The following is a 14,096-nucleotide window of genomic DNA, read 5'->3' on the forward strand; positions in this document are numbered from 1 at the left end:
TTGTTTTTTGTTTATTTTTGATTTTTTTTGTTTTTTGAGACAGGGTCTTGCTATGTGGTTCAGCTGAACTCCTGCCCTGCTCAGCCTCTGGAGAGCTGGGATTGGAGGTGTGTACCACCACACCTGCCTTCCAATGTTTTTTCCTTTTAATGCCTGAGCACAGCCTGGGATCGGATCCTCAGTCACCTTGCCCGTGGAACCATCATTCTCCAAGTCTTCGGGTTCTGGGCAGCTGTTTCTGCCAGACGGCGAGACACACGGCCCTGGGAGACCAGGAGAGTCCTCCTTGGGGCAGAGGCGGTGACAAGGTCTGGCGTGCAGGGATACCCAGGTGTCCTGGCCCAAGCTCAGGACTCCCGTGTCCCTACTAGGCCCTGGTCTGTTGCCCAAGCTTCTTAGCTAATGGCGTTTTGCAACATTGGCCAACCTTGATCTCTGGCTGAGGAAAGCAGCAGCCCCGTTTCAGGAAGCCACCAGTCCCCGTGTGGCCAGCAGCCCTTGGGCAAGGTGGGCTGGGAAGGGTCTAAAAGGGGCTGGGAGCGCATTGCGTCAGGGCAGGCACAATGGCAGGGGCCTGGAAGGTACTTGTGCTGGTGCTCTGCTTGGCAGGGGTGTCCTGTGCGCACCGGCGGCACCGGCTGCGATATGAGGACCTTGTCGCCAAGGCCTTGAGGGTCTACAATGAAGGCCAGCAGGGGAGGCCCCTCTTCCGCCTGGTGGAAACCATCCCGCCTCCTCAGCTGGTGAGTGTCTGGGGCTCAGGCTCGGGAGCAGGGAGCAGGGAAGCAGGTGCTGCCAGCCTTACACCTGTGAAGGTGCTGGGCAGGACAGAGCCTGGCATGGAAGCAAAGTGCTTGGTAACATCAACCATCCTTAGAACAGTGTTTCTTACTCAGGGGCGTCCTGTTATCCCAGGACTTGGGAGGCTGAGGCAGGAGGAGCATCATGAGTTGGAAGCCAGCCTTGGCTATATAGTGAGACCCTGTCTCAAAGCAAAACAAAGAAGTTTTTTCCACTTGAAGATACAACAAGATTGTAATCTCAGCCTGCAGCTGCCTGGGTGTGGCTTCATCCAGTGTGGCTTTGGGGATCCAGCCTCTGTTGGGCCCTGGGCTTGAGGGACTACGAGAGCTGTTGCCAGGGACAGGAAGGAACTGGCCTGGTCTCCCGGGCCTCCATTTCTCTCTCCTGGCAGCGGAGCGTTCGGGCAGGGTCTGCTGGTTCCCAGGCTGTAGAGGGGCAGAGGCAGGAAGGCCTCTTTCTGGAGACTGAGCACCTCCAGTGGGTGCAGGCAGGCTAAGGAGCCCCGGCTCTGTGGAAAGCGCAGAGCGTGCTGAGCCCCTGCTGACAAGGCCAGCGCAGCTCCTCGGTGTTTCCGGGAAAGGGAGGTAGTCACAGGGTTTCCGCTGCTTCTCTAGAACTCCACCACCAGGTTCCCGCTGAACTTCAGGATTAGAGAGACGGTGTGCACCTCCACTCCAGAGAGACTGCGACAGCCCCAGAACTGCGCCTTCCTGGAGGGTGGGGTGAGTTACCCCGGCTCCCCACCAGGGACACAGAGGCCCCCGGATGGCCTCCACTCCCGTCACTGGGCCCTCTCCCCACAGGTGTCACTGTGAAAGCCTTTTGCAAAATCAGACTTCCCTTACTGCTCTTTCTTTCTATAAATTATCCTAAATCTTTATTATAAAAGTAACCCCCTTTAACTATCAGTATATAAATAAACCTGGAGAGACTCTGACAGCCCAGGTCACTCAATTCCTAGAGCTGGCTTTCCTGTAATGTAAAGAAAACAAAAACTAAAACAAATACAAAGTGTGACCATGATCCACCTAGAATCACTGTTTGTTTGTTTGGGTTTTTTTGGTACCAGGGATCGGACCTTGCGCTTGGGAGGCAGGCAGCGGAACCACTGAGCTAAATCCCTGGCCCTAGAATCACTGTTTTTAAAAAATAAAATCAGTGACCACAGCGGCCCATGCCTGTAATCCCAGCTACTTGGGAGGCTGAGGGAAATCGAAAGTTCAAGTCAGCCTCAGTAATTTAGCCAGACTCAGTGTTTTATAAAAAGAAAAAGCTGGTGTGAGCTCAGTGGTTTAGCCCTTGCCCAGCAAGTCCAAGGCCCTGGGTTTCCTCCCCAGTACTGAAAACAAAACAGAATAACAAAATTTTAAGAATAACAAATAAAAAGGGCTAATAGTGTAGCTCAGTGCCCTGGGTTCAATCCCCAGGCTTCCCCTCTCCCAAATGAGAAAACCTCAGGTCTGAGGCTGGGCTGAGACGTGGGTGGCCGCCGCCAGCTGCTGTCCCTCTCCCCCCAGGAGGAGCGCCTCTGCAACGGCCAATTCTCCAGGCTGGGGCGGCGTTTGAGCCTGACCGTCAGCTGCGACCGGGACTGTGGGGACCTGATCCGGGTGAGTCCAGGTCCCCTTCCCATGCCCCACCTGCAGGGCACCCGGTGGGAAGTGGCAGGCGGTCAGGAGGAGGGGACAGGAGGGACAGTGGCCCTGGAGTGGTGGTGGGAACTGACCACCCATGTCGACCTACAGGGCCAAAGGGTGAGACCCTCCGCTGAGCCAGCTGAGCCCAGTGAGGCCGGTGAGGCTGCCCAGGTCGCCGAGGTCGCTGAGCCAGCAGGGGGCGCCGAGGTCGCTGAGCCAGCAGCGGCCGCCGAGGCTGAGGTGCCGCCCGCCGCCAAGTACCTGTACGAGAAGGCCAAGTATGACATCATCTCCAACATCCTGAGGAACTTCTAGGGCGGGAAGGTTGGGCAGCCTGCGCCCGCCTGGCCTGCAGTGCCTCCTGTCTTGCACCGCCCAGTGACCCCCTTTACGGCGATTCCCAAAACTGGAGCCCACCGTGGCACACCTGCTCCCTCTGCCTGGCCTGCCTGCCTGCCCCTCCAGGGTCTGTAAATCCTGTTTCTCCCTTGAGGCACAGCGGGGAAGTTGCTTCCTCCAGGAAGCCCCTGCCTTCCCCAGCTCACTGGGTCCTGACACCTCGTGGCGTTGCTGCTGTGTCCCCAGCCAGATGGCGCTGTGTCCACTCACAGCAGGCTGGCTGCAGCTGTGCCCTGGGAGGGCAGATCCTTTCGGGAAAGACCCTGAGCACCTCTGCTCTCTGCCTACTCACTGTGACCACCAAAGACCCCTTCCCATGTCCAAAAACCTCGAGACCCACGGGAAGGTTCAGTAAAACATTTCTGAAGCAAATGTCTGAGTGTATGAATTGAGCACTAGAGATCCAAGTGTCTGAACCTAGGATGAGGGAACCCAGGAATGAGGCAGGGGCAGGGTGGGGGGTGGGGTCAGGGAGACCCTGTGATCAGGACAGAAACCATGGAAGGGTGCTAAGGACAGGATGGGGAGCCCAAGGTGGCCTCTCGGGAAGTGGGCTCTTCAGTATTGGCTACTGGCGCTGGGGAGGAAAGATCTCTGTCCGTTCCTAAGAACAGCGTCATTGTCTGAGTGGCACTTCCAGTCCCTTAGCTTTGCAAGCTGCATGTACCATCTACGGCTTTTGGTGACAAAATCAAGTGTCAAGGAAGATGGTTCAACTGCCTATGGTTCCAACTCCAGCCCCTGTTCCATTCAAGTCCCGAGGGCACCAGTGCTGGGTGAGAGGAAGGAAAGGGTTGTCCATGGAAGAGCAGGATGAGCGGAGACCCGCAGACCTCCTTCCCATGCCAGGAGATGACGGTCGGGCACAAGAGGCCGCTTCCGGCCTTCCCTGGGCTTCAGCCCCACAGGATGTGCCTGCATCTCATCCACACCACACCCCCACAGCTCCTCGGCTGCCCCAGCTCTCCGAGGGGGTGCCCCACACTCATCCAGGTCTTCTGGGGTCACCAGGCTCAGCCTTCCAGCTGGACAGCTTGGGGCTGGGCTGAGGGACCTCTCCCAGGATGCTCAGCAGCCAACTGTGTTGGTCAGTACCATGTCACGTGGGGTCTGATACATCGGCCCGCAGGACCAGCCTCTAGGCCCTGTTGCTGGAGCTGCTGCTACTGCTGGTCTGGGGACCACACTCTGAGTAGCAAAGCTTTAAAAGCCATGAAATTATAGCCAGGTGTAGTGACGCACTCAGGAGGCTGAGGCAGGAGGACCACCTGGGCTCCTCTGCGACTTAGTGAGACCCCATCTTAAAATAAAAAGTAAAAAACAAAAAGAAAAAACAGAGCTTTGGCAGGTGTGGGGGAAACAGAATTTTTCAAATACGAGGGGACGTGCAGACACGCACAGGTAGGTGGTTTGTGTGAGGACAGTGAGAAATGGAGTTGACAAGGGTGATGGTGAAGGGCTGCAACACAGGCAGTAGAACAAGCAGGAAACCCAGCGAGAGAGAAGTAAAATGGAGTGGGGTTTGCTCTAGCAAAACCTGGCCGCGAGGCGGAGTCTGGCGTGTATGGCACGTGCTACGTGGGGAAGGCACCAGGAGGGCATACGCAGAACAGAACTGAAAACTGCACAAGAACCACAAAGATTCTGAAACATTAAGAAAAGCGTTTGTGTCAAACGACAAAAGCAGGACCCTGAGGTTCACTGTGCAGAGATCAGGTGTCAGATGCAGAACCCCTGGACCCCAGCCCGGCCCAACTTTCACCCTGGGGCCTGGAGCCCCACGTGGTCACAAAAGGCCCCTCCACTGGGGAAAGGGGACAGCAAACCTGGGGACGGAGGCGTCAGAGGAGAATCAGTGTGCTGCCTCCTGGGGCTGCAGCTGACATACACCAGCCTGCACGCAACGGTGTGCGCCCATGGAACAGTCTCAGTCCCCCACAGCCACCAGGTCTCCTCCTGCCCCACCCCCAGCCCTGCCATCTTCAGGCACTCGGATCTGCTTCCGGCCACTACAGCTGCCGTCTCTGGAATCATCCAGCAGGTGCTTTTCACTCTGCCCTCTTTCACCCAGCAGTGTAATTCTGAGATTCGCCCACGTGGTTGGTATTTATTCCTCTTATTGCTGAGAACGGATGTACCATGATTGGTTACCTTTTTTTTTTTTTTTGTACCGGGGATCAAACTTGGGTCCTTGCGCTTGCGCAGCAGGCAGGGAAACCACTGAGCTAAATCCCCGGCCCTATTTGTGACCTTTTTATTTGCTTTTACTTTTCTTTTTGCCACTCATTGAGTGAGCCTGACTAGCTCTCCTCTCAGTTTTTGTACCTGTAAAACGGGGCTATCCCTACTCTATCTTTTTAACCAGGCTGTAGGGAGACCCGACAAGACAAATCCTCCATCAAGAATCAAGGAAAGCCTAAAGCCAGGCATGTGGCTCTCACACCCACAAGATCGGCTTGCCGGAAGTACCCTGTGGATCCATGGGGCAGGGGCTGATCTAGGAGTTCACTGGTGGTCTAAAACACTTCTAGCAACTAGTGGTATATATGTCCATCAACAGATGAATGGATAAAAATGAGGTATTTACGTACAAGGGAATACTACTCTGCCATCAAGAAGGATAACTGTGGGTTATTTGTAGGGAAGTGGATGCACCGAGACCACAGTGTTAAGTGAAATGAACCAGACACACAAGATTAAATATCGAATGGTTTCTCTTATAATGGGAAACCGAAAGTATAAATACGTTAAAGAGCAAAATAACAGCCAGAGAATAGGAAGCCAGGAAACAGAGTTTTCTCAAAGGGGAAGGAGACCAAAGGATGGGGAGGCCACATAACAAGAATTAAGATGTGTCATGTGGACGTCCCAATCCCACGGTGAAATGGAATCATTATCTACAGCAAACAGAGGCAAGAAAAACAACTTCCAACAACTTCCAAGTGTACTAAAGTTAAAGGACACCTGGCCTAGAGTGTAAGAAAAGAGGTGGAGGGGTCGGTTCCAGTTATCTCGGGGACTCTGGAGCGGGCACGAAGGGGAGACAGAGCTCGGGGATCTGAGAGCAGCAGGAGTGTGCAAGGGGCCAGTTGTGCAGCAAAACATGCAAACCAAGTCTGAGTCTGTTCACCAGGACTCTTTTATAAAATACACACATCTGCCTGAGACTGCTTCTGATGTGTGACATCCGGCTCTCCCGTTTTCACAGGTATATTCCTCCTTGTCATGTATATTTGTATACATGAGTCTATGTATGGGCGGCACTGGGGATTGAATCCAGGGCCTCTGCACTGCACATCCCCAGCCCTTTTAAAATTTTGACATGGGGTCTCACTAAGTTGCTGCATTGTCCAGGCTGGGCTCAAACACGTGAGCTTCCTGCCTCAGCCTCCTAGAGTGCTGGGATTATGGGCATGCACCACCATGCCTAGCCTGTCCAATATATTTTCACAGTGAATTGCAGTAAAAATGATGTGCTTCTAATTAAAAAAAAAAATCAGGAAGGGGCAAAAGCCATTAGGAGTGTTTATTTCTCTTTGGTTTAAAACAAATGACATGCGTTCTATAAATAAAGGGTTTTCTGTGAGACATTAAGTGGGGCAGGGGATGCCTACATGGTCACACCTGTGGTCAAGCCAAGAGGCTGGTCGTCAGGCCCCAGCTGGCCGTGATCTCGGGTGACCCCAGAAGAGAGACCTCTGCATCATCCGAGGCGGCGAAATGACAAGGACAGCAAACACAGGTGCCCTCTGCTCAGAGCCAGGCTGCTCCCTGAGGCCATGGCACGCAATGTCCTCGGATGCAGTCTCATCCTGCCCGTGGTACCCAACACTACACACAGTCGTCCAGGAAACGGCTGGGATGTTTTTGAAAACGAGGTTCAGGAAACTGCTCAGAGCCCAGATCAAAGCACGGGCTTGTTCTTCCTTGGTAACAAACACTGGCCTTGGGTGCAGTGTGGCCTCAGGTCCAGCGGGAGTGGACCCAGGAAGGCCACCACGGGGCGGCAGGGCATGGGAAAGGGACTCACCGGCCCCAGTGGCGAGAGGGCCAGTGCCCTGAAGAGCTCGAGGCCCACTCTGGTGACCGCTGATGAGCACCTTCACGAGCCAGACCCAGCGCTGCCTCAGTCACAAGAGAAGGGCTCCTCGGGAGCGGGTGAGAGCTGTAACTCCTCTCGGCAGGAAATGGATCCTCCTCCTCCTCCCCTGCAGCCTACCCACACAGGCAAACCAAGGGGACGCAGCTCTCAGGTTGTTGAGTCTTAAAAACGTCACTTTCAAGTGCTTGTAAGAGGTCCAGCTCCCAAGCTGCAAGTGACAGAGGTCCTCCCCTCTGTCCCCATGACGATCGCACACCCTGGTGACCCTGGTGGTACTGGGGATGGGGAGGAAGGCAACGCCCAGGCGCCACACTGTGCCTCTCTAAACGGGCTTGAGCCACTCCAGGTGGGCAGCAGAGCATGGAAAATCAACCAGGTGGCCAGTGTGACCTAAGGCCCGGTCTTGAGCAAAAAGGAATTGTGTCCTCTTTGAGTCTCCACTGGAAGAATTTATAAAAGCAGATTTTGGCAGCAGCAGTTGAAGAACAGCTTCACTGCCCAGGGCACTGGTAAGAGAAAATGTCCTCCTTTCTGGGTCCTGAGGTGTGACATGAAGGTCCCATCGGGGAGGAGGAAGGAGTGCAGTCTCTTCATGAGGTCATTTGCCAAGATTAGAGGAAGAAATATAAAATCCATTCTTTTCAGCAGCAAAAGATTCTTTTAGCCTCAAGTCCTTCAGACCCTAGAGCCAGATGTGCTTGGAAGTAAAGGTCCACCTTGCTGGTCGGGCGGCCAGGGGCTGGGGACGTCAGACCCCTGGCACTGGCGAGTGGACGGAGGGGAAGTGGATGGCAGGGCGGGCGAGGCCACAGGCCAGCCTTCCCCAGGCTGGTGGGAGGAACCCTGACTGGGTTCTGGAGGTACAAATGGGCAATGAGCCCAGGAGCATCACGAGGAGCAGGATCCAGGACGGACGGATGGGCAGAGCGAATCTGGCTGGATGCGCTGTTTCCCGCTGGTCCCAAAGGGAAGGAAGGGAAGTGGGAGTGGGGGGCTCAGCGAGCGCCCTGGTGGCAATGGGAGGTAATCACGGGCATCTGGAGCCTCCACAGCAGCCGGGACTCCCAGCCAGGAGAGGCAGTAACTCACCTCCTGGCGAGCCGGATGTGGAGATGAGCCATGAGCACCTGTGGCAGGACCAGCACAAGGGTCCCGATTCCAGGCATGCAGGGCTCCAACTGCTTCAGCAGGCTCCGGACCCTGGGATCCAGATGTGGGAGCGGACACTGACATTCTCATGTTTGGTGGCTTTTTCACTTAAACATGTATTTATTTGCCTTTAGTGTCCTTCATATTTTCTGCCTGCAGAAAAAATTCACTTAAAAAAAGTATTTTTCTTTCCAGTTTCTTTCAAGTGTTTTATGCCGTCCGTTGCTTTCAAGTACCATTTTTCCCTACTTCTCCTGGACAAGATGGAAAGACCTTACTGAAATCCCAACATCAGACAAGGGGAAGACCGGGGTCCTCCCTGCTTACCAGAGGCGAGGACAGAACCCTCCGTGTCCCATAGCGGAAGCTGCCGCTGCCGCTGCCGCTGCTGCAGCTACATCATCACCGACAGGAAGAACACGTGGGGTGCGCCCTTTCTCTCCAGCTGCACCCCATGATTTCCCACGCGCTGGGCCCCCTTCCCCTCCCCATGGCAGAGTGGCCGCAGGTGGGCGGCTCCTGACACCTCAGAGGGCAGGAGCTGGGCCGGGCTGGAGCTGGGCCGGGCTGGAGCTGCATCTGTGTGGACCAGCAACGCAGCTCCCTGTCCCCGGCTGTGCACCTTGGGGACCACAGGTCACAAGGGCAGCACAGGGAGGAGGGTGTAAGTACCTGGAGAAGCCGTGCCTCTGGCAAGCTCGCGTTTCTCCCCGCCTCCTGGTCCCTCACCTCTCCCGGAGGGCTCGGCCCCGGACGGAAGCGCCTAGGTTTGTACCGGATCCCTACCCCACTGCCTCCCACCCTTGGCCTTAGATGGTGAGGAGGGGGATGCAGCCCACGCCGACCCCGCCCTCATGGCACACCATGGGGGCCATGAACGTCCAGCAGTCTGTCTCGGGGTCGTACATCTCCACAGAGCTCAGGTTCGACTGTCCGTCATAGCCGCCCACTGCGTAGAGCCGCCCGCAGCTGGTCACGAGGGAGACCCGGCTGCGGCGCGTGTGCATGGGGACGATGAAGCACCACTGGTCCACCACGGAGCTGTACACCTCAGCGATGCTCAGGAAGCCGGAGCCGTCGTAGCCCCCGCACACGAACATCTTGCTGCCCAGGGAGGCGGCCCCATGGCGGCAGCGCTTGTTGAGCAGGCTGGCGGCCGGGTGCCAGGTGGCTGTGTGGTGGTTGTAGTGCTCTACCTGCAGCAGGGAGAGGCGTGGGTATGGGCGTCAGAGCCACAGCCCGGCCCTGGCAGTGACCCTGCGGGGCACAGCACGGGCTCATGGGCGTCAGACTGGGGGCGGCAGGGGGTGAGGGGCTCCACCAGTGTGTGCTCAGCTCTGACGAGCGAGAGGCCATCCAGGGTGACCCTTTCTGTGTGCACCTGAGGAAACAGACAAGGGGTTTGCCAAGGGGGTCTGCTAGGGAACAGCAGAGCTGGGTTGAGAGCGAGATCTCCTGGGACTGTCCTGCACTTGCCCCACAGCACTGACTATGGAACCACTACTACATGGCTCCTGAACAAATAAAATGCAACAAAATTCTAAAAATGCAATTTCAGCTGGGTGTGCAGGCCCTCAGGAGGCCGAGGGCAGGAGGATCACTGTGAGTTGAAGGCCAGCCTAGGCTACATAGCAGGATCCTGTCTCAAAAAAACAAAAACAAAAAACCCCAAACAAACTGACTATTCAACAAACAACAAGCAATTTCAAAAGCAGTGTCCAGAAGAACTATGTGCAAATTTGCCCTCGAGCTCACTGTGGGCAGAGGTTTCAGAACAGCTGAGTGGGGGGTGGGCAGGAGTGACGGCCCTGCCTCTTCCCGAAGCTAGGGATTTCAGAGGACACAGTGGACAGTCCGCCCTCACGGGATGGCACTGTACCCAGCGTTTTCAAAGTACTCTGAGGTGGGAGGTGGGAGGCGGCACCTTTGGCCCAGACTCACGCTGCTGAAGATCTGCAGGCCGTTGTGGCCACCCGACATGTAGATCCTGCCCTCGAAAACCGCGATGCCAGCAGCGCTGCGGCTTGAGCTCATCGGGGTCACCTCTGTCCACCTTCAGGAAAGTAACACAGGAGGGGCCGTGACAGCGGGCCTGGTGAGCTGAGCCCCTCGTGCCCGGACGTCTCCCACCTCTCTCCCTCTTCCATCACAGCCTGCCTTCTCTGTACGTCTCCGTGGACACTCAGAGCCAGCCCCTTTCAAACACGGCCGCTCCTCCCTGCACTGCCTGGCCTTGTTATGGGACCTCTACCTCCATCGCTGTGTGTCTGCTTCTCCCTCACTCAACTCTCTTCTGGTCCCCAAGTCCCGGCAGCTGTGCCCTAGTCGTGACCTGGCCTGGCCCTGGACCTCGCGCCCCCTCCTTTTGAGTGGCCCCACTGCCAGACCAGTGCCTCCGCAGCCCATGTGGCCAGGGCCCAGCTCCTCCTCAGTACGCTCCTCCTCAGTACACTCCTCTGCCGTCTTCTGTACCATGCCGCACCCGCTGCTTCCCTCCACTCTGTGCCCCGGCCCACCAGACCCCAGGCCTGTCCTCCATCACACAAGCCCCTCCTCCCTGTGCCACCACGATGGGTCTTACCTGGGAGGACAGCCCGAGCCCAGGAAGAGGAGGGACTCCCACCCAGGCCAGAACCCAGGGCCTGGGCGTATCACCCAAGGCCCCAACACACAGGGTGTTACCCGAGGGTCCCCACACCTAGCATGCTGCCCACCACTTCCCATGCAGGGTAATGACAGAGTGTTAGCTTAGAAGCACCATGAGGAGCCCGTTCGACTTCACTTCTTATATTGTTACATAAGATGAGGATCAAACAGTAAAATGAAAAACTCAGGCTAACCTTACCAGGGTTTTCCAAAAAGAGTGTTCTATAAAAATCACCCCACACAATGGTTGACAGGTGTTATTTAAAACACAAGGTTAAGCAGGGTTCTTTACAGCAGAGTCCCCCTGAGTCTCTGCAAGGTTGGCATGCACTGAGGAAAGACGGGGATGCGGTGGGACAAACATCGACATTCCCATTTTTCTTTTTCCAAGTCATGTCCTACTGGCTTGGGAACATGCTGTTCATCTACTTGTCCCCCTTTGCCTGCATTTCCATCAACATGGACTGATTTTCATATAAGAGGTACAGATCTTAAAAAAATGTTTCCAACTTCCTACGTGGAATTTTTTTTTGTTCTTTTTGTAGCTTGTTTTTTGAGATAAGGTCTCACTAAGGAGTCCAGGCTGGTCTCCCACTCTGGTGATCCTCCTGCCTCAGCCTCCCAAGTGCTGGGATTATAGGCATGCACCACCATGCCTGGCACAAACATTTGTTTTTAAAACATATTTAATCATTAGGGCCGGGGATCTAGCTCAGTGGTTCCAACACCTGCCTTGCAAGCACAAGGGCCCGAGTTTGATTCCCGACACCAACAAAAGAAAACAAAACGTATTTACTCATTCATGCATTTAACCTAGGGTTAATAAATACCTATTGCATATATGCAAAGTACTATATAAGGCAGGAAAGTAAGACATTCTCTACTCCCATAAAAATCCGCAGCTCTTGCCCGGGATTTAGCTCAGTGGTTCTGTCACCTGCTTCGAAAGCACAAGGGCCCAGGTTCGATCCCCACTACCCAAAACAACAACAACAAGAACAAAACCCTGCAGCTTTAAGCTGGCTGTGCTGAGTATGAGCTTGGCCCTGGGAGCTGAGACTTACTTGTCCATCTCAGGTGAGTAGGTCTCCACGGAGCTGAGGGAGGAGTTGCCATCGTAGCCCCCACAGACGTAGATCTGCCCGTCTAGCACGGCAGTCCCCATGGCACTGAAACAGACAGAGCCGTCAGCCCGGATGGGCCTCTGGCTTCCCAGGGCAGCCTTTCTTGAGAAAGCAGCTCAACTGGCTGCTTCCAGAATAGACTAAAACCCCAGGCATGTGACTAGGTAATGTGCAAAATGAGGCTACAGAAGCCACCCTGTGGTTCCTCTTGGCCCTGCCACTCAGCACCCGCCAGCTCCCTTCCCCTCATTCCAGGTCTAGTTTACCCTCCAGGCCCACATCAAAGCCCTCCTCCACCCCGAAGCCCTCAGCAGGACTCTCTCCACCCCGCTCCCTGAGCAGCTGGTCTGTAACAGCACACCATAGCTCACTCTGGCCCTTCAGCAGCCGCTCACAGGGCCGAGCTGTCCAGGCAGGGATCCAGAGAGAGGGCAAGCTGAGGCGCCACCACAGGCACCCACACTCTGGCCCTGTGGGGATCTCCTGGAAGACCTCATCCATCCATGACCTCAACAGTGACATCTGTGGGGCTCTCCGGCTCTGCCTGCTGCCAGCCCTGGCTCCTCCCCTTTGGTTCACTATGAGGGTTAGCAGAGGTGTTCTCATTGCCTGCATGGGCCCTGACCAGTCTTAATGGGTGAAGCTGCAGCTTCTGTTTGTTTTGTACTTGCTAAATGTTAGATTTCACTTAAGAGTATGGTCTCGGGCCGGGGATGTAGCACAGTAGCACTGTGCCTGCCTGGAAAGCACAAGGTCCTGAGTTCGATCTCCAGTACCGTAAAAGAAAAAGAAAATGTAATGTGTAAATGTACTGACTTATGTAATCATCATGTACTGCAAATATGCACTAATAAAAAAATAAGAGAACATTACAAAAAAAAAAAAAAAAAGGAGAATGGTCTCAAGGTCCATCCATTTAGCTATCTATAAATGTCCCAAGCTCATCCTTCTTCGTGGCAGAGTAGTATTCCATTGTATAAAAAAAACCCCACATTTTTATCCATTTGTCTGTTGATGGGCATTTGGGTTGCTTCCAAGATTTAGTGATTACAAATTGTTGCACTTGCTAAATGTGTGAGGTGTTCCATGTTCGCCATTCTCACGGCACCCTGTGAGGAAGGGAGAGTCGCCACCGGCATGGCGCAAATCAGTCGCTGGCTTGGGGACTGGGGGGCCGCAGGCTCTCCTCACGCTGCCTGGGAGAGGTTTGCCTTGGGTGTGAGCGACAGCAGCCCAGCTCCCCGCTCCTCCTGTTCCGAGCTCTCTGAGATCAAAGACCCGAGGGCCTGGGGTGATCACACGATCCTCTGTTCTCGACAAAGCCGTAGGAGAAATCACATGCCAATGCCAAGCCACTTGATCCACTGTTGGCAAAACCAATGCTGCAGAAGACTAAAAATCCATCTGGCTGTCTCACAAATGGAAAATAGCATATCTCAGGGTGGTGGCACCCTCTCAAGTATACGCAGCAAGTCACTCGGGTCCACACTGCACCTATCTGAGACCTTCTAGCCAGCCTAAGGGGAGAGGGACTCATCCCAGGCCGGGACTGTGGGAATGCGGCAGACTCACTAGACAGCTGATGTCCTTCCAGGTAAGGCCTCGGTGGGGCTGGGACACAGCCCAGAGCTACACTGCTTGCCTAGACCTGGACTCAAAACAAATCTAAAAATTAAGTCACAACCCGGGTGCTCAACAATGCTACAAGAATGAATTAAGAGGTCCACAGCACTGTTGGGAAGGGAAAGGACCGAGTGGAGTGGCCTGGGGCTTCCAGTGCCAGACAGCTACAGGCTGAGGCCTGGAAGGCGGGAGGAGACAGGGAGGAAAGCAGGCAGGGAGGAGCTGAGGCTGCTGGGCTTGGGGGCAGGTGGTCTGGAGAGGGCGGGGCGACTAAGAACCTTGTAAGGGGATCGACATCTTAAAGGGGACGAGACAGAACTGGGCCCATACTATTAAAACCAAGCCATTGACCATGGCGAAGGGAAGGAATGCCCAGGGGTCTTTCCTCCCAGACACCGGTCCAAACCCACTCACATCAGAGCGAGGATGTGGCCCAGAGAGACACATAGGGAAGGGCAGCTTGGAGCAAAAAGGCCTCTCATGGTGGCGATTTCAGGCCACACATCCCTTGACCACGGACAGCTGCAAAGGGTCCAAGGACAGGCTCCAAGTGCCAGGTAGGGAGGTGGGAGGAGGACACGCGACAGCATCCTCGGGAGGAGCAGAGCTTTG

At 55.1% G+C, this 14,096-nt stretch overlaps 2 protein-coding genes across 6 annotated transcripts in view; one reads left to right on the top strand and one right to left on the bottom strand.

The window, feature by feature from the left end:
* The first annotated feature begins 480 nt into the window (after nucleotides 1-480).
* LOC101708924 (15 kDa protein B-like) lies at nucleotides 481-3,212 on the top strand. Its single transcript, XM_004834977.4, has 4 exons — nucleotides 481-743; nucleotides 1,419-1,526; nucleotides 2,322-2,414; nucleotides 2,550-3,212. Exons 1-4 carry the CDS (start codon nucleotides 564-566, stop codon nucleotides 2,754-2,756), a joined length of 588 nt encoding a protein of 195 aa, XP_004835034.2. The 5' UTR covers nucleotides 481-563; the 3' UTR covers nucleotides 2,757-3,212.
* A 3,139-nt stretch (nucleotides 3,213-6,351) lies between these two features.
* Klhl18 (kelch like family member 18) overlaps nucleotides 6,352-14,096 on the bottom strand; it is a 51,457-nt gene continuing 43,712 nt past the window's right edge. For 2 of the 5 annotated variants that reach the window (XM_004834985.4, XM_004834984.4), the window contains exons 8-10: nucleotides 11,802-11,906; nucleotides 10,033-10,144; nucleotides 6,352-9,287 (exon numbers count right to left, since the gene is read on the bottom strand). In XM_004834985.4, coding sequence (XP_004835042.1) covers nucleotides 8,901-9,287; nucleotides 10,033-10,144; nucleotides 11,802-11,906 — 604 coding nt within the window. In that variant the 3' untranslated portion in view covers nucleotides 6,352-8,900. Of the gene's footprint in view, nucleotides 9,288-10,015; nucleotides 10,145-11,801; nucleotides 11,946-14,096 lie in introns of all 5 variants that reach the window. The other 3 variants (XM_021256886.2, XM_021256882.2, XM_021256900.2) reach the window with 2 other exon arrangements.

This window comes from Heterocephalus glaber, unplaced genomic scaffold, assembly GCF_053883595.1.
Source record: "Heterocephalus glaber isolate CG9 unplaced genomic scaffold, H.glaber_assembly_v1.0 deba00001504, whole genome shotgun sequence".
Lineage (NCBI taxonomy): Eukaryota > Metazoa > Chordata > Mammalia > Rodentia > Bathyergidae > Heterocephalus > Heterocephalus glaber.